General features: G+C 46.5%; 3 protein-coding genes across 10 annotated transcripts in view; 1 reads left to right on the top strand and 2 right to left on the bottom strand.

The window, feature by feature from the left end:
• Positions 1 to 1952: 1952 nt before the first annotated feature.
• Positions 1953 to 16377, bottom strand: IK (IK cytokine). The gene is made up of 20 exons (XM_032158100.2): positions 16259 to 16377; positions 15683 to 15749; positions 12395 to 12487; positions 12054 to 12113; positions 11057 to 11224; positions 10425 to 10539; positions 9891 to 9961; positions 9750 to 9796; positions 8486 to 8649; positions 6805 to 6913; positions 5663 to 5702; positions 5275 to 5500; positions 5106 to 5124; positions 4586 to 4664; positions 4224 to 4304; positions 3612 to 3669; positions 2724 to 2812; positions 2426 to 2534; positions 2220 to 2254; positions 1953 to 2131 (listed from the first exon to the last, which is right to left on the bottom strand). Exons 1-20 carry the CDS (start codon positions 16272 to 16274, stop codon positions 2104 to 2106), a joined length of 1674 nt encoding a protein of 557 aa, XP_032013991.1. The 5' UTR covers positions 16275 to 16377; the 3' UTR covers positions 1953 to 2103.
• A 60-nt stretch (positions 16378 to 16437) lies between these two features.
• On the top strand, positions 16438 to 18692 carry NDUFA2 (NADH:ubiquinone oxidoreductase subunit A2). 2 transcript variants are annotated; one of them, XM_032158108.2, is made up of 3 exons: positions 16438 to 16700; positions 16821 to 16927; positions 18487 to 18692. In XM_032158108.2, the coding sequence occupies exons 1-3, from the start codon at positions 16600 to 16602 to the stop codon at positions 18576 to 18578; spliced, it is 300 nt and encodes a 99-aa protein (XP_032013999.1). In that variant the 5' UTR covers positions 16438 to 16599; the 3' UTR covers positions 18579 to 18692. The 2 variants fall into 2 exon arrangements, with proteins under 2 accessions (XP_032013999.1, XP_058295903.1); XM_058439920.1 differs by having other exon boundaries at positions 18440 to 18692.
• Positions 18693 to 18756: 64 nt separating this feature from the next.
• Positions 18757 to 22913, bottom strand: part of TMCO6 (transmembrane and coiled-coil domains 6) — a 54755-nt gene continuing 50598 nt past the window's right edge. For 4 of the 7 annotated variants that reach the window (XM_058439915.1, XM_032158101.2, XM_032158104.2 and 1 more), the window contains exons 3-12: positions 22376 to 22491; positions 22104 to 22287; positions 21738 to 21842; positions 21482 to 21567; positions 21112 to 21246; positions 20480 to 20591; positions 20189 to 20375; positions 19961 to 20055; positions 19418 to 19585; positions 18757 to 19173 (exon numbers count right to left, since the gene is read on the bottom strand). In XM_058439915.1, coding sequence (XP_058295898.1) covers positions 19060 to 19173; positions 19418 to 19585; positions 19961 to 20055; positions 20189 to 20375; positions 20480 to 20591; positions 21112 to 21246; positions 21482 to 21567; positions 21738 to 21842; positions 22104 to 22274 — 1173 coding nt within the window. In that variant the 5' untranslated portion in view covers positions 22275 to 22287; positions 22376 to 22491 and the 3' untranslated portion in view covers positions 18757 to 19059. Of the gene's footprint in view, positions 19174 to 19417; positions 19586 to 19960; positions 20056 to 20188; positions 20376 to 20479; positions 20592 to 21111; positions 21247 to 21481; positions 21627 to 21737; positions 21843 to 22103; positions 22288 to 22375; positions 22492 to 22913 lie in introns of those variants that run through there. The other 3 variants (XM_032158103.2, XM_032158102.2, XM_058439917.1) reach the window with 3 other exon arrangements.

The raw sequence follows: 22913 nt of genomic DNA, 5'->3' as shown, positions 1-22913 counted from the left end.
TCTTGGACAGCAGGCAGCTCGAGCAGCTGCTATCTACGCCTCTAACGTCTTTGTGGCCAGTTTGCCAGTTCCTACAATTTGTCTACAGAAACTCAATGGGCTGGACGAGCAGTGCTCAGTTACCAAGAAATTTTTTTTCTTTTTTGTTTTGCTTTGTTTTGAGACAGGGTCTGGCTCTGTCGCGCAGGCTGGAGTGCAGTGGCACGATCACCGCTCGGCTCAAGCGATCCTTCCGAGTAGCTGGAACTACAGGCACACAGCAACACGCCTCGCTAATTTTTATTTATTTGTTTATTTATTGAGACGGAGTCTCGCCCTGGCTGGAGTGCAATGGTGCGATCTCGGCTCACTGCAACCTCCGTCTCCCGGGTTCAAGCGATTTTCCTGCGTCAGCCTACCGAGTAGATGGGACTACAGGCGCATGCCACCACGCCCAGCTAATTTTTTGTATCTGTAGTAGAGACAGGGTTTCACCACCTTGGCCAGGCTGGTCTCAAACTCCTGACCTCGTGATCCGCCCGCTTTGGCCTCCCAAGTGCTGGGACTACAGGCGTGAGCCACCGCGCCTGGCCAATTTTTGTATATTTTGTAGAAACGAGGTCTCACTATGTTGCCCAGGCTGGCCTTGAACTCTTGACCTGTCTTCCCGCCTCAGCTTCCCAAAGTGCTAGGATTATAGGCGTGAGCCACGGCGCCCGGCCCCTGAATTTCTTTTTGTAAATCAAGGTCTTGCTCTGTCACCCAGGCTTGGAATGCAGTGGTGTGATCATAGCTCACTACAGCCTTGAACTCTTCAGTTCGATCCTCCTGCATAGCTATAGACTCATGAACTCCTGGCCTCAAGAGACTCTCCTGCTTTGGCTTCCCAAAGCACTGAGACTGTGGGCATGAGCCATTGAGCCTGGCCTCAGAAACTGAATTTCAAACCAACAGTCAATCTCCAGGTCTTGCTTTTAGTGACTCTCCAGATGTCTTCACCTGTGCCATGTCTCTGTGACCATTTTTAATAATTGGGACTGCTGCCTACAGAACCATGGTGTTATTTGTCTGAAATTAGCCATTCTAGGTGCTATTGCAGCAAGGCCCAATTTCAGCCTCTTCTGTGCCATGCACAATGCTGGCTTCCTCACAAAAACCTGTCCTACCAAGGTGAGTATAATCAAAGACAAGGTAACGGCTAAGGTGACTTTCTAGCTTTCTTGGATCTGGTGAGGCCACAAATCTTGGGCTCAGGGTAGACAGTGGCAGCGTGGCATCCAGCCAGGAAGCAGTAGTGACACCTAATGATGAGCACCAGACCAAAGTGCTGGTAATGAGCAGAAAGGAAGAAAAGGGAAGGGAATGGTGTGATTCAAAGGCCAACAGACCTATTCTGGGCCTTGGCAAATGTTTCAGGGTGATGAAGGGCACCAAACCCTTCTGGTCTAGGATAGGAATTCCTGTACCTGCAGGGCCACACTATGATCAGCTCTAAACCCGAAGCACTTCCCTAAGGTTACACCTTTAGCCAAGGAGACAGTGATTTGTACTCAACATTAACAAAGCTCATAGGAGGACATAAACTCATAAAAGGTTTTGGTTCCCACCCGTAAGTGATTTTCATTAGATGCCTTCATCCAGAGCCCAGTCCTTCATAGCCTGGGGATCAGATTAGCAGCCCATCAGGCTGACTGCAATCCCCAGGAAATATTTGTCCAGGGACTAGGCCTGAATGAGTCTGACATTTGAGGCCAATCATCCTTACATTCCTCTATCCACCTCTTGCCCATCAGTGAGGATCATTATTCTCTTCTCTACTGGGCACACTGGCTAGAAAGCATCCTTACTGTCTAGGAATCTAGAACCACAGCTCAGGAAAGGACTGATAACTTTCTGCATGTGATTTTACACAACCAGTGGAATTAGTGTTCTTGGTGCTTCAAGGGCACTGGAGGGGACATGCGCAACAAAGCTAGCAAGTTAACCAATTTTAATGGAACCAAGTAATTACACAATAAAATTTTATATTCATCCACAAAAAAACATCTTGCAACCTTTGGAAATTGTAGAAAGAAAACAGTGGGGAGCATATCCTTGTGGAGCATCTCTGGTTGTAACTGGTGATTAGTATTTTGGTCTTTTGACTTCAACCCTGCAATGGAAGGAGAAATGGGTCAGTATAAGATCAATACACCAAGCAATTCCCACCAGCCCCACAGAAGAGGAATAATGCCGCTCACCCATCAGCTTCCATCTTCTTCCTCTTCTCAATGATCTGCAAAAACAACAGGATAGTCTATCACCAAGCTGCCTATCTAAGCTGACCTGAGGCCCAAGGCTGACCTCGCATTTCCATGGCTCTCCAGCCCCTTGCCTGTTCCTGAATCTGCAGGCCAATGTCTTCTCCCAGCTGAAACCCTCCCACCCAAGGGGCCATCCTACTTACTGCACTAATCTTCTTCCACTGGCGATCAAGCTCTGCTTTGTCATTGGTTTCCTTGAAGCGCCTGGTTTTCCGCCCTTCAGACATTTTGATACCATACTGGAATGCAGCCCTGAAAAAAGCAGTTGGGAAAGAATGCATCAGAGATTGCATAGTAGTGGCGAGGTTTTCCCGAGTCCTGTGGGCAAAGAACTTAGTTGGGAATATCTCAGCCAGACCACACCCTCTAACCTTATGTGCACTATTCCATCAAATCCCCACACCCCTTCTCACACCCTGCCCATATTCAGTACCGACTCACTTGGGCAAAGCCTCTTTGTTGTTCATATACTCGCTGTATTCTTCCTGGGTATCAAAGTCCCAACGGCCTAAGGGCCCCTTCTTGTTACCCTGTTGCAGGACAGAATGGGGGGATGGGGAAGGAAGAGATGTCAGTGGAAATGGAATTTCAGCCCTTGATTGAAGCCAGACTCGCCCATAATCCTAGGTTCCACAACTCATAAATCATACCCTGATAAGTAATAATAAATGCTTATTACATACTATGTGACAGGCATTATTCTGTACACTAAATGCATATCTCATATAATTCTCATAAAATCTATGAAGAGGGAACTATATTTCTCTCCATTTTCCTGATAAGGAAACTGAGGCATAAACAGTAAAAGAACTTGCCAAGTTCACAAAACTAATAAATGATAGAGGCAGGATTAAACAAGGCTCCAAGATTAAACCATGCTATTTCAATACAATGAACTCAGAGGAAGAACAGAGACTTCTTCACTATTAGTGGCATTAGTGGTTTTTTCTTTTTAATTTTGCTTAAGACTTAGAGGAAAACTTCAATCCTGGCTAGAATAAAACTTAGTTATTTTCCAAGGACTGCAATTTTTTCTGCCCTTTCTACTTACACATTGATGCTTGCTTACTGCCTACCATGGGAATCAAAGCCTGGCACTTTGCTATAGGAAATAAAAAATAGATTTTTGACCCTATGTCATTTGATCTTGTGCAAAGACTCTGAAATAGTTAAGCTGCTCATGACCCTCAATGCTGCTGTTTCTACTGCTGCAGCTAAAGGAGGGTGGGGCCCAGTAAATGAGATAGATTTTTTAGGAGTGGGGAAGGAGATATATGTAAAACGAATAATAGCTGCCCAAAGGCGCCCACCATCCTTCTTACTACATACCTGGTCCATTTTGCTATAATCCACCTCCTCATCACTATCTACAGCCATGTCATCCATCCTAAAGAGAAGCAAGAGTTAAACAGATGTTGCACACCCTGACCCTATGCTTCATCTGGAAACCTACCCGACTAAGAGGCTATCTGCATAGGAATGACCACCCCCTAGACCTGCCACTCAGAGCCTAATAAAATAGTTCATCCAAGTAAGAAGTAGCCTTGGGCCAGGCACAGTGGCTCACTCCTGTAATCCCCGCACTTTTGGAGGCTGAAGCGGGCAGATTACTTGAGGTCAGGAGTTCAAGACCAGCCTCACCAACATGATGAAACCTCATCTCTACTAAAAATACAAAAACTAGCCAGGTGTGGTGATGCATGACTATAATCCCAGCTACTTGGGAGGGTGAGGCAGGAGAATCGCTTGAACCCGGGAGGTAGAGGTTGCAGCGAGCAGAGATTATGCCATTGCATTCCAGCCTGGGCGACAGAGTGAGACTCTGTCTCAAAAAAAAAAAAAAAAAAGTAGCCCTGGGACTTAGCAAATCAAATTTCCATTTCACCCCCAACTTGTTCCCCAATCATCCCAGCCCCCCTTCCTTAACCAGGTTTCACATACGTGGCTGGGTAGCACTCTGCATAACTGTTGGACATGCCAAAGAAATCTCCCAGCTGCTTTTTGTCTTCTGGCTTCTTCAGCATATGCTATGTTAAAGAAAACACTAGACAGGATTCTACCTATTGCTGTAAAGCTTCAGCCAGGAGGGGGCCAAGGGCTAGAAGCCCCAACATGAAAATTCTGAGAGGGCTGTGAGCTGTTATGGGTGCTCTGGGAAGGAACAAGGGATGGTTTCATTCTGTCAAAATTCAGCACAAAAGGGAAGGAGTGGGGCGCGGTAAGAGGGAGCAGGGAGGCAGCGGGCGGTTGGAGTAAAGAGACCAGTTCTCTGGAACCCAGGAATGTATTAAAATAAAGGATATGATTCTGTGCCCTCCCAGCCAGCAGACCCAGCAAACTTTTCATTGATGGACTTGATCAACTCCTTGGCAGACCCAGGTCCTAGGAGAAAAGAGAACTCTGCCCAGACCTTGAACTGAGGCTCTCACAACCTCCTCCCCACAACACACTTAAAAAACATTTTTTAAGGCATAGAACCCTTTTGTCTAACAAAGTTTTAAACAAACTCCAATTAATAATGAGTTACTCTGGTTGAGATGAGGGTAGGGTATCCAGAACATTCCATACTCAACCTCTATCTCACCTCCTCAGAACCCCAGGGCCACAGGAATTATATCTAAGAGCAAATATGCCCTGCTATGGCCCAGGAAGGTGGAGGGAACTCCACCTATTCAATAAAGCAAGACAAAGTTCTTACGAGAACCCAGAACCAGGAAGTCCCCCAATCCCACCGTTGCCAGCTCTGAGCCCTAGGTCAGACTCTCAGCCCAGGGGAAAGCAGGACTGCTAGAGCAACTGTGAGATGCTGTGTGTACAACTCACCTTTGTCAACGTCCATGGGCTGGAAAGAACACAAAATGTGAGGTTAGTGTTACCATGAGAAATTCCTACTCATCCCTCCCCCAAGTTTGAAACAATTCCTTACCCAACCTTGTTCACATTTCCAGAGAGGGGTAACTCCATCACCTGGTACTAAGGGCCCACATCTCACCTCATCATCTACTTTTGGCTTCTCAAAGTAGCTGTGTCTCTTCTTTTCTTCTTCTCTCTCTCGGTCCCGCTCTCGCTCTCGTTCCCGATCTCGTTCTCGCTCTCGCTCTCGGTCACGGTCTCTGTCTCTCTCCCGATCACGCTCCCGTTCCCGATATCTCTCCCGCTCCTTGTCCCGAGGTGTCTTGGTTGTGGAGGGTACGTAATCCCCAATGTCTTCAAAAATACTGGGAAAATGGAGATCACTAGCTGGCCAAATTCACACACACACCTTCACTCCCCCTGACCATTTCTCCAGATTCTCACGTCAACACCTCCCCAAAATGTCAGACACAAGAAATGCACAGACCCCCTCCCTCTCATCAGATGCCAGGGGCTAGGATACATACTTCATGTCAGCCTCAGGAGGTTTCTTCTCTTCCAGCTTCCCTGAAATTTAAAGAGGGAAGTCAGGAACATACGCCTCAGTTAATTTCCACTGAACTTCACCATCCTCTCCAGCTCTTAATGCCCTTTTAAACATCTTCTGTTTAAAATGTGGGTCAAGGCTGGGTGCGGTGGCTCACGCCTATAATCCCAGCACTTCGGGAGGCCAAGGCGGGCGGATCACTTGAGGTCAGGAGTTTGAGACCAGCCTGGCTAACATGGTAAAACCCCATCTCTACTAAAAGTACAAAAAAATTAGCCGGGTGTGATGGCAGGTGCCTGTAATCCCAGCTACTCAGGAGGCTGAGGCAAGAGAATTGCTTAAACCCAGGAGGCAGAGATTGCAGTGAGCCGAGATGGCATCAGTGCACTCCAGCCTGGGCGACAGAACGAGACTCATCTCAAAAAAAATAAATAAATAAAAATAATAAAATAAGGCCAGGAGCGGTGGCTCATGCCTGTAATCCCAGCACTTTGAGAGGCCGAGGTGGGCATATCATGAGGTCAGGAGTTCGAGGCCAGCCAGGCCAATACAGTGAAACCCCGTCTCTACTAAAAATACAAAAATTAGCCAGGCGTGGTGATGCGTGCCTATAGTCCCATAGTGCCCTATAGTGCCTGTAGCGCCTACTTGGGAGGCTGAGGCAGAAGAATCGCTTGACCCCGGGAGGCAGAGGTTGCAGTGAGCAGACATCGCACCACTGTACTCCAGCCTGGGTGACAGAGCGAGACTCCATCTCAATAAATAAATAAATAAAATAAAATAAAATAAAATAAAATGTGGGTCAAGTGTTAGAGCCTTTTTAGAATCTGTCTAGGTTTTCTGGTTTTCACCAAAAAATCTCTTTAAAAAAAAAAAAATAAATGGGACATAACCTACCCACTCTCCATCCCTCATGCTTCAGACCTGACTACTGCTTCTTAGGTAGGTTAAGGAGACAGAATCTGGCTGTAACTGTCTCCTTGCCAATGCTCCAGTACTCCCATTTTTCTCTGCTTCCCAGGAGCCTCTCAATATTCTGGAGACAGAAAGCTCCAGGAGACCTTGGTTTTATCCCCAAACGCCCTCTGTGGGTAAGGTTTCTCTCTCTAACCCTCCAGGTACCTTTATCCTTCTTCTTAAGCTTCTTGTTACGGGTTCCCTGCCTCAGGTATGAAAGGATCTGGGTCAGCTTGCTAATGACAATGTCATTTGTGGTCAGTGTGGTCTGGGCCTGAAAATACCAAGAAATAAGAATGTTAAACCACTAAGCAGGAATCTCTTCATTTATTCATTCATTCACTTAACAAACTAAAGACTGAATTACAATACAGTAGGTGAAGGGAGGGAAAGGAAGTGCTGTGAAAGGATGTTCCAGAGATAAAACAGTCTGCACAAAAGCCTTGCATCAAAAGTGAATCAAGAACATTCAAGAAAGTCAGGAGTCTAGAACATTCTAGAAAGGCCAGATGTTGCAGAGGCTCAAAGCCATGGTAAAGATTTTGCTCTTTATCCTAAGAATGAGATACCACTAAAAGCTTCTAAACTGTAGTGAGACAAAAATTTACATTTTATTTATTTATTTGGAGACAGAGTCTCATTCTGTCGCCCAGGCTAGAATGCAGTGGCACGATCTTGGCTCACTGCAACCTCCCCCTTCTGGGTTCAAGCAATTCTCATGCCTCAGCCTTCCAAGTAACTGGGATCACAGGCACATGCCGCCACGCCTGGCTAATTTTTAGTAGAGATCGGGTTTTACAATGTTGGCCCAGCTGGTCTTGAACTCCTAACCTCAAGTGATCCTCACACCTCAGCCTCCCAAAATGCTGGGATTACAGGCGTGAGCCACTGAACCCAGCCAAACTGTATATTTTAGAAGGGTAGGGGAGGTAGGGGTGGTTAATAGGTACCAAAAAAAATAGAAAGAATGAATAAGGCCTACTACATGATAGCACAACAGGGTGACTATAGGCAGTAATAATTTAATTATACATTCTAAAACGACTAAAAGAGTATAAATGGATTGTTTGTAACATAAAAGATAAATGTTTAATGGGATGGATACTGCATTTTCCATGATGTGATTATTATGCATTATATGCCTGTATCAAAACATCTCATGTACCTCATAAATATATATTACCTACTATATACCCATAAAAATTTAAAAAAAAATTCTTTTTAAAGGATGAATTATATGGCATGTGAATAACACCTCAATAAAAAGATATAATAACAAATCAGAGTGGAAGTGTGGAAACCAATTAGAGTGGAAGTGCGGCGACCAATTAGAAGCCTTTTTAATAGTTCCAGAGGCCTGGCGCAGTGGCTCATGCCTGTAATCCCAGTACTTTGGGAGGCCAAGGCGGATGGATCACTTGAGGTCAGGAATAGCCTAGCCAACATGGTAAAACCCAATCTCTACTAAAAGTAACAAAATTAACCAGGTGTGGTGATGAATGCCTGTAGTCCCAGCTACTTGGAAGGCTGCGGCAGGAGAATTGCTTGAACCTGGGAGGCGGAGTGTGCAGTGAGCCAAGATAGCACCACTGCACTCCATCCTGGGTGACAGAGTGAGACTTGGTCTCAAAAAAAATAGTAAGTTAATAGTTCCAGCAAATGATTATAGCTTAGACTGGAATGCTATTGGTGAAAAAGTGGAAAAGTGAATGGATTCAGTTGAGATTTAGGAAGTAAAAGTGAACAGGACTTGGTGACATGGTGGATGAGGGACACGGGGCAGAGGCCAGGCTGATTCCCAGGCTTGAGGCTCACATGATAGGCTCGCAGGATTCCATTCACTCACCTCCATGGTGGGGCAATCAGCCTTGCTGCGGATAAGAGTGGTGGGGATATCTGTGTCAGCATACTCATCATCCAGGTCTACCACATAGGCCATGCGGCCCGGCAGGAACAACTCATTCCGCTCATATGCTTTGCTCTTAAAAAGCATTCGGTAAACATTGCGGCCTACAATAAGGAGAAGGGCAGCAAGTAGCCAGGATCTACAAGAACAGCTGTCACTTATGTGCTTACTCTGTGCTAGCCACCATGCCAAGTGCTATGCAAGCTTTGCTTCATTTAATCTTTACAACAGCCCTATGAAGTGGATATTATTATCCTTTTTACCGATAAGAATACTATGGCTGAGATTTAAGTAATTTACCTAAAGTCATGTATCTACTAAGTAATGGAGCAAAGAATGGAACCAGGCAGTGTAACTCCAAAGCCTGGGCTCCTGTCCACTCTTCTACATTGTCTCTTCAAGGGCACTATGCACCTGTATTGTATTAAGTCCTCTGAGGAAGAAGGATGAAGTTTAAGGTAATGTTGATGATGACGGAAAAAACAGCTATACTACCTGCTCAATATGATAGGCATGTTATAGATTTCATTTTTCTTCATCCCTACAATAAAGTCATGTGGTAAATAGTAACCCAATTTTTACAGATGAACAAACAGCAAAGTCAGTTGCCTAAAATCATACACTTAGTGCTGTTTCATCATCAAGGTTTAAACTCAGGTCTCTCTGATTCCAAATTTTGAACTTTTAATCACTAACCATGTTACTTCTTTTAATTCATAAGCCCCAAACTGAAAAATCTTTCAATCTACCTGAGGAGACATAAATGACATATGAAATAATTAAACCTATGTCTGAGTCTTATTAGAGTATTTTATGGGAGTTAGTTGTTTTGGGGGCAAGAAAGAATCCCAGCTCTTTAGGAGGTCAAGGCAGGAGGATCACTTGAGCCCAGGAGTTTGAGACCGGCCTGGGCAATACACAGAGAACCCCATCTCTGCAAAAAATAAAAAAAAAATTAGCTAGGTATGGTGGCACATGCCTGTGGTGCCAGCTACACAAGAGGCTGAGTCCAGGAGGTCAAGGCTGCACTGAGCCATGATCACACCACTGCACTCCAGCCTGGGCGATTAAGTGAGACACTGTCTCAAAAACAAAGAAAGAGGAAAGGAGGTTGGGGGAAAGGAGAAGCATATCCTTCCCAGAGCATTAAATTCCCTACAATTCACCTAGAATGCATAGTCACTAGTATAGAAACTGTACTCACCCAGACGTGTTTTAAATTCAATCTTATTTTCAGGATCCTCATCTTTCCTGAAAAGACAAAAAAGTTTTATTTTTGCTAAATGTGCTCCAACTTTAGGTCCCACCTTTCTAAATTCTCAACCCTTCCATAATATTTACTTACTTGGTTTCTTTCTGGGGCTTTTCCATCAGTTCCTCTTCCTCTTTCTCTTTGCTGGCAATCTCAGCTCGTACCTAACAGGAAAGCAAGCAGGGTTAGGACACTCACTTTATATATTTATTGAACATCCACTACACCACACTGTACCAGGAACTAAGAATATAATATTAAACATGACAGATATTGTTCTTACTCTAATAGAGCTTATAGTAGATGAGACAGGCAAATTAAACAATTTCAACAAAGTGCAATAACTGCTATGGTAAATGAAATAGAAGGGCTATGCAAAGGTACAGGAAGCGGGAAGTGAAGGGAAGTGCTTAACCACACCTGGGTGATCAGGGAAGGCTTCTCCAAGGAAATAAAATTTGGCCTGATACTTGAAGGATGAGTAGCAATCAGCTTTTCAGAGGGGCCACTTTTAGCCCTTCTTCTACTCAGTCTGAACTCCCAGGAATCTCCCTCCTCATCTTGCCAGACCCATACAAGAGCACTCAGCACGATAGTATTACTCCCCACCTGACCACCAGGACTCACCTTTTGAAGCAGAGCAAAATCCAAGCCTTTCACCAAATGGGTGTGTTCCATGTCACCACCCAAGAATTTGGACTCCTGGATCAACTGTCTTCTCTTCTCTGCAGCTGATTTGTCCCTGTATAATGAAAGAGGCCACATAAGAACAGTACTGGCCAGGCGTGGTGGCTCACGCCTGTAATCCCTGCACTTTGGGAGGTCAAGGCGGGCAGATCACAAGGTCAGGAGTTTGAGACCAGCCTGGCGGATATGGTGAAACCCCATCTCTACTAAAAATACAAAAATTAGCTGGGCATGGTGGTGGGTGCCTGTAGTCCCAGCTACTCAGGAGGCTGAGGCAAGAGAATTGCCTGAACATGGGAGGCGGAGGTTGCAGTGAGCTGAGATCATGCCACTGCACTCCAGCCTGGGCAACAAGAAAAAAAAAAAGGGGGGGGATGGGCGGGCCAGGTCGGTGGCTCACCCTGTAACCACACTTTGGGAGGCCGAGGCAGGTGGATCACGAGGTCAGGAAAAATGCCTCTGAAATCGCTTATTGTAGGCTCCAGGGCAGGAAAGTAAGAGAAAGAGTTCACATCGTATTTGCATGACTCTAGGATGCTGAGGGAACCATGCCCTGGTCCCTCAGTACTCACGCCTCAGCAGTGGGGCCAACAGCCCTGTAGTTAGCTGTGGTGCTGATAAGCTCAGTTTCTTCATAATCTTTGTTCACTCCATCTCTCCGTTCCTTGGCACGATCCCGGTACTTCTCTGCTAGCTCTCTCTCTCTCTCAATTTCCTGTTGGCGTAGCTTGGCATAATAACTGTGATCAGAGAAAGGCAAATGTGTAAGGCTCATCAGCTGCTACCTCAAGGTCAACAGAACTGTTCCTGCTTGCTTCCCTACATCTCCAACCTACTCTCTATGGGGAAAAGCTCATGTCTGTCCTGATAGAACTACTGGCCACCTCTTCATAGTTACTCAAAATCAGAACTACAACTTCTTCCAGCTTATAGATAAACTTTTCCAGTGCCAATTTGGGACACTCCATCTGTCACTTGAGAACTTTTTAATACCACCCAACTCTACCAATTCTCTATAGATATAAGACTTTTCCATACAAAAATCAGAAAATCTTCTGAATTTTTACCACCTTCTAAATTTCAGCTGAAAAGAACGTATTATTTGCTGGTCCACTCTCAGAATAAAGGAAAAGCCAAGTACCAGGTCCAGAAACTTTTGTATCATATAAATAATGATGATGATATAATATTGATGATGGCCATCAAGATTTATTGGGTGATTACCATATGCCAGGCATTGGTGCTAAATGCCTACATGTACTTTCACAGCTGATCCTCATGACATCCTGATAAAAGTTATTATTGCTACTGTATCTCCACTCTATCCATGGATTAGAGAGGCTAAGCAAATGTCTAGGTTATCCACCAAGAAACTAGTGAAGATGAGATTAAAATATAGATAGGCCTATTCCAAAGCCCTCTACTGCCACTCTAAGTATCACTCTGTTTCATTAAGAAAGTAGAGAGCCTCAAGACAAAATCTTAGTTTCTAGCTTCATAATTAGCCCCTACTTCTTTCCCCTAAACACTATCCACATTAAAATCTAAAACCCTTCACCCTTCCTTCACCTTTTCTTTTTCCTCCTTCGTGCAGCTGGGTCTTCATCCTCATTGTACTCCCTTGGCATCCTAGAAGAGACGAGAAATTCACTGATAGCAAAATATTGCCACAGCCCCAGAAACCCCAAGAAGTCTCCTTGAGGATTTTTAGAAAGACCTAGAATACTGACCAAAGTAACACTTTCAATCAAGCAGAAATCCACATCAATATTTGTAGGTGGGCAGTTCTCAAACTTTAGAGAGCATCATAAATACCTGAGGGACTATTAAAAGTCATTCTACTTGGTACAAAGAAATAGGAGGGAGCAAGAAACAAGTTGGGAGACAGGTTGGATCACCCAAAGACTTACTCATGGTGACGTGACTTAGAAGGTGGTGCAGAGGTAGGTGCAGCCCTGGGGGTCATGAGAAGTTTCCTGAAGTCTTCATTGGTGAGTTTTGATCTAGAAGAAAAGGCAAAGATTTTAAATATTAGGACTCAATAAGAAATGAAAAAGGAACAAGTAAAAATCATGATTAAATTAACAGAAATCAGGGAAATACAAATTAAAACAAAGATATGACACTTTTTTTTTTGAGATGGAGTCTCGCTGTCACCCATATTGGCCGGGCTGGTCTTGAACTCCTGACCTTGTGATCCGCCCACCTCTGCCTCCCAAAGTGCTGGGATTATAGGGATGAGCCACCACACCCAGCTTTTTTTTTTTTTTTAAGACAGAGTCTCCCTCTGTCGCCCCGGCTGGAGTGCAGTGCCACGATCTCAGCCCACTGCAACCTCTGCCTCCTGGGTTCAAGTAATTCTCCTGCCTCAGCCTCACAAGTAGCTGGGAATACAGGTGCCCGCCAACACACCCGGCTAATTTTTGTATTTTTATTAGAGGTGGGGTTTCACCATGTTGGCCAGGCTGGTCTCAAACTCCTGACCTCAGGTGATCTGCCCACCTCGGCCTCCCAAAGCGCTGGGATTATAGGTGTGAGCCACTGCGCCCGACCAGATATGCCATGCCACTTTTAATGCATCAGAGTGTTAACTACTAAAAAGTTTGATAAATCAAGTGTGAGTGAGAATTTGGGAAGGGGACACTCATATAATGCTGATGAGAATGTAAACCAGTATAACCAATTTGAAGGGCAATTTTGCAGTATTTGTTAAAATTTAAGTATATATATCCTATGAGCCAGCAACTCCATTTATTTATATTTAGCCTGGCCCATTACTGACTATGTATATAAGAAGGCCTGTAAACGAAATTCAATTATAGCCTTGAAAATAATCAGTCTGGCCGGGTGCAGTGGCTCATGCCTATAATCCCCGCACTTTGGGAGGCTGAGGCAGGTGGATCACCCGAGGTCAGGAGTTCGAGACCAGCATGGCCAACATGGTGATATCCCATCTCTACTAAAAATACAAAAAAATTAGCTGGGCATGGTGGTGGGCGCCTGTAATCCTAGCTACTCGGAAGGCTGAGGCAGGAAAATCGCTTGAACCTGGGAGGCGGAGGTTGCAGTGAGCCGAGATCTAGGTACTACACTCCAGCCTGGGCAAAAAGAGCAAGACTGTGTCTCAAAAAAATAAAAAAAAGAAAAGAATCAGTCTGAAACAGACTAAGTGTTTATTAGCTGGAGACTGACTAAACTGTGATGGTGTTTCCCAAAGAGGGAAAGACAGCACTAATGGTACAAGAGATTATTTTAATTGGTACACTAACAAAGACTGACTCCTCTCTTGATCAAATTAAAGTCAGACTCCTTTAAAGCTCTCTTCTGACTAGGGCTCTTCCTTGGCCTGCTGACCTCAGTTTTAAAAAGGAATCCTAAGTCAGTTCACGGAAAGTTTTCCCACTCTTGATATCCAATCCAGCTCCTCTTCTCCCACCCTTGATATCTAATCAAGTTCCTCTTCTCCCCAAGGAAGACTTTATCGAAGACTACTGTAACAGAAGTCAAGACCATTGTAACGGAGTAGGGAGACTGAACTTAATTCCAGATACAACAGGGACAAGTGAGAATTTATAGAAAATTACTAAAAGCAACTTGGTTAGGTATGGGGGTGGAGCGGCGGTTGATTTCTTTGCTAAAACTGTGCTCAGCAGGCCACAGATGAGTCCTGCTGAAAAATAGGACTCTTTGGGGAACCTGACTAAAGTTTAGCCAAGGAGGGAATGCTTGTCATTGCTATGAAAGATAATCTCAGAAACACTGAGCAGGGTTTAAAAAGAAGCAAGTTGCAAAAATGATATATACAGCATAATATCATTTAACTCAAATATTTTAAATCACAAAGCAATGTTGTGTTTTCCTCAGATATGCATGTATGTGTATAAATGCATTTAAAAAAGAGTAGGAGGGCCAGGCGTGGTGGCTCACACCTGTAATCCCAGCACTTTGGGCGGCCGAGGTGGGCAGATCATTTGAGGTCAGGAGTTCAGGAGTTCAGGACCAGCCTGGCCAACATGGCGAAACCCTGTCTCTACTAATACAAAAATTGGCCAAGCATGGTGGAGCACGCCTCTAATCCCAGCTACTGGGGAAACTGAGGCAGAAGAATTGCTTGAGCCCAGGAGGCAAAGGTTGCAGTGAGCAGAAATAATGCCATTGAACTCCAGCCTGGGCAACAGGAGGAAAAGATACACAAAAAAAGGTAACCGTGGTTACTTCTAAGAAAAGGACTGGGGCTGGGCACGGTGGCTCACGCCTGTAATCCCAGCACTTTGGGAGTCTGAGGCGGCTGGATCACTTCAGGCCAGGAGTTCAAGACCAGCCTGACGGACATAGTGAAACCCTGTCTCTAATAAAAATACAAAAAAAAAAAAAAAAAAAAAATCAGTCGTGCATGGTGGCACATGCCTGTAGTCCCAGCTACTTGGGAGGCTGAGGCAGGAGAACTGCTTGAACTCAGGAGGCAGAGGTTGCAGTGAGCCGAGATTGCATCACTGCACTCCACCTGGGGAATAGAGTGAGACTCCGTCTCAAAGAAAAAAAAAAAAAAGAAACGGACTGGAATTGGGGATGTTATCAAAGATGATTTTACCGGGGGCTGGGCACAGTGGCTCATGCCTGTAATCCCACCACTTTGGGAGGCAGAGGTGGGTGGATCACCTGAAGTCGGGATTTCAAGACCAGCCTGATCAACATGGAGAAACCCCATCTCTACTAAAAATGCAAAATTAGCCGGGCATAGTGGAACATGCCTGTAATCCCAGCTACTCGGGAGGCTGAAGCAGGAGAATTGCTTGAACCTGGGAGGCGGAGGCTGTGGTGAGCCGAAATTGCACCACTGCATTCCAGCCTGAGCAACAAGAGCGAAACTCAGTCTCAAAAAAAAAAAAAAAAAAGATGATTTTACCCTTATTTCCTATGTTTCAATTTGCTATTGGAAGAAGTAATTCTTATATAATGTGTAATTACACAACACGTATTAAAAAAAAAAAAAACTTAACACCTTTCCTGCAGAAATTTCTCTTCTAATACCCTTATGCACTTGGCCTGATCCAGTTAAGGCTCACAGAGATAAAGGGCCAGAGGGTATAATTTTTGACCGTCCTTGATGACAAGACATTCAGAATTCTTTCACCATCACCACCACTTTTCTGTTCATTGCCCAACTCATTTCCATGGTCCTAGCACAAAATACTCACTGATGGAAGGAGTGAGGATCATCCACATCGTGGCCATCGGGGGCCAAAGGGTTGGAGAACGGCTCACCTGACAAAAAGAATTGACGTTAATTTAATCAGTCTCTTATGTGTCAGATCCCATGCAAAAATTTGAGATATAGTAGTGAACAATACAGAACAAAAGTTAGAACAGCGGCAGTGTCGACACGATGTAATAAGTGCTGAAATGGGAAACTACAAGAAGCTGTGGGCGCACAAAGCAGAGGACCCTAATCCTGCGCTGGAGGATCAGAGACTTCAGGAAGATCACGTCTAAAATACTACGTAAAAGATGAATATGCGCAACCCAGGATTAAGTATGGGGACAGGACTGGGGGAAAGCGATCCACACACAAAAGCCGCCCATCATCACTTGGAGTAGGAGTGAGGATTGGGGACGGAGTTTGGAGCCGTCGGCCTCACTTAGGACCCTACGGCTTCTCCGGGCTCAAGCGTCACACATATACACACACACCCGGCTTAAGCTCAGAAGCTACAATAATGCGCCAAGTGCCCCAAGTGCCATGGGGAAGAAATAACAGATGGCCTGGGCCTTACTATCTCGCTCCGGCATTTTGTTATCGTTCTTCTGCTGTCACCAACAATCAAGTCTCCAACAGCAACACCGCAGCTACAAGCCCTTTCCCACAGTGCACCTCAGAATCAACCCACACTGCTTTGCGTTCGCAGCCTTTCCGCTTCCTGTTTTTCCTTCTGACCAACCCCGAGCGCAAAGAAATTGACCTCGCAGCGGTCCTACAATACTTTCATATCATTGGCCAAGCTTTACCCCGCCCCTGCCTCATGCAGCCTATGGCCTAGGCTTTAGGGTCCGCGGTTGGTCAGACCGGAAAACTTGGCCCGAAGACCTGGAACTGGGGACTTCGGTGTTAGCAAGGATGGCGGCGGCCGCAGCGAGTCGAGGAATCGGGGCAAAGCTGGGCCTGCGTGAGATTCGCATCCACTTATGTCAGCGCTCGCCCGGCAGCCAGGGTGTCAGGTGAGGCGCGGCGTGGTGAGGCGGGCGGGCTTCGGGACGCCAGGGTCACGACCTTGACCTCCCTGAAGTTGAGGGAAGCCCGCGCCCACAGCACGCGCGGCGCTTTCTCCGGCCCCGCAGGGACTTCATTGAGAAACGCTATGTGGAGCTGAAGAAGGCGAATCCCGACCTACCCATCCTAATCCGCGAATGCTCCGATGTGCAGCCCAAGCTCTGGGCCCGCTACGGTGAGTGCGGGACGCCAGGGGTCTGGGGCTCCGGTAGGGGAGCAAGGGTTTGAGAAGAGAAGGGACCGCCCAAGGTCGTGCAGAAACCCGTGGAGAAACTAGAACGCAGACTTTAGCCTTGCTGTTGATCTTGTTTCCATGAAGAAATTTATATTCGCAGGGTTATATGATGCGTTGTATTCCGGGCAACGTAAGTATGGAGGCTGACCGAATCCTGCGTAGGGACCGGGAGCTGATGTTTTTGTAGTTAAGAATGGACTTCAGACAGGAGAGAAGCTAGTCAATATAGTTTCTCCAAATAACGTGTAGCCAGTGTCAGTCCAGGTAGTGTGTGAGAATCTCAGTAATTTTGAGCACGTAGAGCTGGGCCCTGTGCTGAGTGCTTCCCTGCCTAACTCATTTAATCTTCATTAGTTAGGAGGAAGCGTGTTCTTTTCTTTGTAGAGATTAGAAAGTGGAATCAAAACTGTGGAACATATCTAAAGTAATGCAGCTAGAGTATAACAGGATTGAGCCTTTACATTTATTCCCCTTTCCTAGAATGCACTTATTCCTCTAAGACTGGCATGGCAATGTATTGCAAAATGAAATTTTCCTATCACGTTGCCTAACACATTGTAGGTATGCAATAAATGTTTATACATACTGAATAACAGGATTTTAATCACAGCTTTTAACTATATGGTGCCCTGGGAATGTCAGGAGGAGGTGGAGGAGAGTGACCACCTTAAGCAGACTGGTTCTCAGAGTAGACATCTGTGAGACACAGTAGACATTAGACGTGCACTAATAATTGGAGGAGGAAAAAAGCTTCTCCTTCCAAAAGCCAGTAGACTACAGGAGGAGATAGACACGAGTAACTTTAGTGTATTGTGCTGGGTATTATGTTAGATAGCCTAAGGGAGCCTAGAGAATGGGTACCCAGCCGGGTGTGGTGGCTCACGCCTGTAATCCCAGCACTTTGGGAGGCTGAAGCAGGTGGATCACCAGAGGTCAGGAGTTCGAGACCACCCTGGCCAACATGGTAAAATCCTATCTCTACTAAAAATACAAAAATTAGCTGGGCGTGGTGGCGGGTGCCTGTAATCCCAGCTACTCAGGAGGCTGAGGCAGGAGAATTGCTTGAACCCAGGAGGTGGAGGTTGCAGTGAGTGGAGATCGCGCCACTACACTCCAGCCTGGGTGACAGAGCGAGACTCCATCTAAAAAAAAAAAAAAAAGAGAGAGAGAGAGAGAATGGGCACCCAGCTGAGGCTGGACCCATGCAATACATTGCTCACAGTAGTTAATAATAAATGCCTACAGTGCCCACGAAAGCTTCCCTGAAACAACCCATTGTGGCCATCCAGAATCAGCCAAAATTCTGTTTGGACTTGGGCTTCCTAGATGTGTTTGAGACCTATTGTATTAATTCTAGGCATACCAAATGTATTTTGATCATATCTCTTTAATACTCTTCCCATCTTAACAAGACTAAGATAAAGACAAAGATCTTTTATTTTACTTTGGTAGCCTCCACGGTGCAGAATAGGTAAAGACACCTCCCTCTCTCTCCTCAGCATTTGGCCAAGAGAAGAATGTCCCTTTGAACAACTTCAGTGCTGATCAGGTAACCAGAGCCCTGGAGAACGTATTAAGTGGTAAAGCCTGAAGCCTCCACTGAGGATTAAGAGCAACAGCCCCAGAGCCTGGGCTCTGCTGGACTTAGTATAATGTGAAAAAAATGTGTTCTCCTATTCCTCATAAAGCTTGTGCTGTAAAATACTTTCTCAGGGTGTTCTTGTCCTCATCTACCCTCTACCCCTTATTGTGCAACCACTGAGGCAAAGTAGCTTAATATAAAAATAAAACTTTATTCTGTCTCATCAAAAGCTACCAGCTGCTGAAGCAAAAATGAAGGGTGGGGGGCAGGGATTCTAGGGCCCCAGAATAAGTAGACCACACTGAGTCCCTTTTGGTCCTCCTGCCTAGATAGTGCTGAGTGAAAGAGGAGCTGGGACCCAAAGGTCTTGGCTGAGGTGTGGGAGCAGAGAACATGAGACCTCATTATGATCCTAAATCTCCAGAGGCTCTACTGGACAAACAAGCTTGATGTTAAGAGAGAGGGGAATGAGTGACATTGAGAAACAAGATCACCCTTGAAGAGCTGTCTGCTGGAGAGCATACACACGATCCTGGAGCTGGGCCTCTCCCTGATGCCTTTCCAGGGCCTGCAGCCCTGACTGCTGCAGGAAGACTTGAATAGCCTAGGGGCAGGGAAGAAAATTCAACACACCTGGTCTCTGTGTCCTAAGACTCAATTCCCACAGCCTCATGGGTCAGCCCACTTTAGAGGGTACATTCCCCCACAAGAGGATGAAGGTTCTGACATGGAATCTATATAGGTTAGCCAGGCCCAGAGAAACAACTATAGTTAGGACTGGACGGGAAGGGAGACACTGTGTGGCTTCAGAACAGGGGCGACTGCGGGGGTGGGCCAGAAACCTATACCTCTGGCTGATACAGGAACAGCAGATGCAGCAGCTCCAAACTCTGGCCTACTACTTCAGTGTCAGAAAAGGCTAGTGTGTGCAGCAAGGCGGGAAGCAGGGGCCCTGGCCACAGCCGCTGGCAGTAAGCAGGACCCTTTTCTGCAACATTGCACAGAACTGTGAGCACCTGCAGATAGACACATATATAGTCTACAAAGAATGAAACACAAAGATCATAACAGCTAAAATATATGACATGGTGACCACATGCCCAGGCACCATGCCAAGCTCTTCTACATGCATGTTCTCATACTCCTACAACTACCCTATGATGCAAGATTATCCCCAGTTATAAGTGAGGAGACTGAAGCTTAAGGTGGTTAGTTGATTTGTCCAAGGATAAATAATCCAGTTTAAGGGACACACACCTAGATTGGTTGGGCCCTGAGGCCACACACCACCACCTGCTGGCTCTCAACTAAAGGTACATCTGAGGGCTCAGGACTGCTGTCCCATACAATCTGACTACCAGATCTTGGATTCAAGTGACCCCAATACATACCATTACGCTCACCACGTTAGATACTGGCAACAGCTGTAAGAGAGGCTCAATCAGATCCAGGGAGAGTAAGGAGGTACAGAAACTAGGACTGTTTGCTGGAAGAGAAGTACCAGGGTGAAAAACTGCTTTCCCCCACCACCCCTGTCAATACTACCCACCTCAGCCTAGGCCATGAGGAAATATCCCCATTATCCAAATGTCCAGGCCTGGGCAGATTATGGTGCGTACCAGTGAGGTTGTTGAGGAGCCAGAGGCCCTCAGGGAGCAGACTGGGCTGTTTCTGGAAAAAGAACTGCAGAAGGATAAATAAGGCTGCCACAACACGCTCATCTCTGAGCTGCATTTGCCCTCCCACAGTCTCCACTGCTGCCTCAGTTAGCAGGTTGCTTAGACATCGAAGCACGGGGCATGCCAGCTGCAAAGACAAATTGGGGGGTCAGGTGTAAGAAGGAAGAGGTTGCCTGCATTCCGGACTATCAGGAAACATCTCCCAGAATTTCACCTGACATCTTCACCTACCAGCTCCAGTCCTGCGTCCTCGGTTCTCTGGACAGCCGCAGCCAAGTCCAACAGCAGCAACCCCAGAGTAGACAGAGCCCCATGGCCAATGAGCAGAGGATTGCTGACCTGGCTGGGCAACAGGAAGCAAGCAGTCCCTATGTATATAGTCAATTCCACCTTTAAGAAGAGAAGCAGTTGCCTGGGCATAGTGGTTTATACCTGTAATCCCAGCACTTTGGGAGGTTGAGGCGGGTGGATCACCTGAGGTCAGGAGTTCGAGACCAGCCTGGCCAACATGGCGAAACTCCGTCTCTATTAGAAATACAAAAATTAGCCAGGCGTGGTGGCACGCACCTGTAATCCCAGCTACTCAGGAGGCTGAGGCAGGAGAATCGCTTGAACCCAGGAGGCACAGGTTGCAGTGAGCTGAGATTGCACCACTGCACTCCATCCAGCCTGGGTGACAGAGCGAGACTGTCTCAAAAAAAAAGAGAAACAGCTAAGATCTGTGGGTCTACGGGGCTCCAAAAAGAGAAGACAGTGGAGGGAGGAAAACACTATAGCAATTCCAGACACAAGTTCAAAGAGTTGAATGTCATGGAAGGGAGCCCCAGGAAAGATCTGTGATACTTTCCCAATTGCCCTGTTACCTGCAGATGATGTAATGAAGGCACCAGGCAAATTCCACAGCGACCCCAGGGTTCAGCTTTGGGCCAGGTTGCAACATTTGTAGCATGTGCTGAGGGAGAGTGGAGGCCAAGATGGAGCTGCTGGCAGAAGCAGGGCTGTAAGTAGGAACCAGGAAGATGCCAGTGGCTCTTACCAAACCCTGATAGCATGTGGGAAAGTGTCCAAACCCAAAGCCCTGCCCAGATGGGAAAGTGTCCAAACCCAAAGCCCTTCCTAGCCAGACACATGAAGTTAAAATGTGCAACAGCTCTGGAAATCATTCAGGCATCCAGGAGCTATACTACTGAGTGGGTCACCTCTGGCTGCACATCTAAAGACAGTTTTACTCACGGAATGATCTTCTCTGGAGCTTCCTCAGCCTGTAGAAGCTGGGACAAGGCATATCCGAGAGCTTCCAGCACAGCCACATGGGGGGACTGGAAGTAGACAGGGTAAGGATCTGACTGGAAGCTGGGTCATAAGGTCTTCAGAGACTTTCAGCCCCTTGGCCCAGGGCAGAGGCTGGAACTACCTAACCAAAGTAGATGGAGCATGTGGGGAGGAGCAAAGGAAGGGTTGGTTGCCCAGGGAGGAAGAAAGGAGTCACCTGGATGCAGGCAGCCAAGGCTGGAACAATGCCCTGTGGCAGGAGCTGCCTTCTCACAGCCTCACTCTCCACGATCAGGTTACCCAGCGTATACAGACACAGCTCCTGAGAACAGGCAACAAAAGCACTGGGCTTGGCCTGTTTCATGCCAGGCTGGGTGTGGGGAGATGGGGAGGGGAGGTGATGGGGACGCTGGAGCAGCTATCCTTGAGGCTCACAAGAGGGTGGGGAGATGATGGGTGTAGCCATGGCTGTAGGCATAAGGGCAAACATGTTTTCTTCCTCCTACCTGCCAGCTCAAACTGGTCCCAAAAGCACAATTTTAAAATCTAAACTAAGAACAAGATAGGAAGGGACAGGGCTTACTATGAAGTCTGAGCTGTGACCGGAGAGGTAGGTGAGGAGGTAGGAAGTGGCTGGCAGGCAGGCCTCAGCAACGGTGGACTGCTCGGAGTGAGAGAGCTCATGCAGGCACCGAGCCGCCTCAAGCTGCAGCAGGGCCTGGTTGCTGGTCAGGAGCCCGACCAGGGTCCGCATGCTGCCCTCCAGCCTATGTGAGTGAGTACCAGAGCCCTGCTTAGCTTGTGGTCCATCCCTCAGAGCCCCAACTCCTCCCTCCCCACACCACCCACACTGACCGGATGAAGGTTTGCTGCGTTTCAGGGTGCTGCAAGCCTCGACGAAGGCTGACCAGAGCCCCCTCTCTCTCCTTTTCCTCTGTCCCCCGCTGGGCTTGCCGCAGGAACTGCTGCACCTGGAGTTCAGGGCAGGGAAAGGAGAACACATAGTTCCCAGAAAGCAAGTCCTAAGTCTCTCTCTGCCCACTTCACCTGTGAGCCTTCCAACATCACACCTCCAGAACTTGTTATTCACACTAATGCAACTAATAAGCATCTACCTTGCAGTGGAGTGGACAGAGAATCAGAACTGAGTTCTAATACAATACCTGCCACTTACTCCACATGGGACCTGAACCTAAGTTTCCTCACCTGAAAATGAGAATAACATCTATCCTGCCTTCATACAGAGTTCTTTCAAGGATATTTAAACCTCTCAGCCTGGCAAAACCTACTCCTCCAGCCATTCTCCCCATGCAACCTACACTCTAACAACAACTAGCATAACATGAGCTTTTTTTCTTTTTTCTTTTTTTTTACACTTCCGAGCTTTTGCACA

The sequence above is a fragment of the Hylobates moloch genome, unplaced genomic scaffold (assembly GCF_009828535.3).
Source record: "Hylobates moloch isolate HMO894 unplaced genomic scaffold, HMol_V3 SCAFFOLD_6, whole genome shotgun sequence".
NCBI classification, from domain to species: Eukaryota; Metazoa; Chordata; class Mammalia; order Primates; family Hylobatidae; genus Hylobates; species Hylobates moloch.
Note: the sequence above shows the minus strand (reverse complement) of the source record. Positions and strands in the feature narration are given on the sequence as shown.

What these genes read in the sequence shown, in the direction of transcription:
- IK (XM_032158100.2), bottom strand. An exon ending in AAGCCCCAGAAAGAAACCAA is followed by an intron (nt 9,797 to 9,890) that starts GTAAGTAAATAT and finishes TTGTCTTTTCAG; the next exon opens with GAAAGATGAGGATCCTGAAA. An exon ending in GGCTGGGAGGGCACAGAATC is followed by an intron (nt 4,305 to 4,585) that starts ATATCCTTTATT and finishes AACATAGCATAT; the next exon opens with GCTGAAGAAGCCAGAAGACA.
- NDUFA2 (XM_032158108.2), top strand. Translation starts at nt 16,600, where the DNA reads ATGGCGGCGGCCGCAGCGAGTCGAGGAATCGGGGCAAAGCTGGGCCTG. An exon ending in CCCGGCAGCCAGGGTGTCAG is followed by an intron (nt 16,701 to 16,820) that starts GTGAGGCGCGGC and finishes CCGGCCCCGCAG; the next exon opens with GGACTTCATTGAGAAACGCT. An exon ending in CAAGCTCTGGGCCCGCTACG is followed by an intron (nt 16,928 to 18,486) that starts GTGAGTGCGGGA and finishes CTCTCTCCTCAG; the next exon opens with CATTTGGCCAAGAGAAGAAT.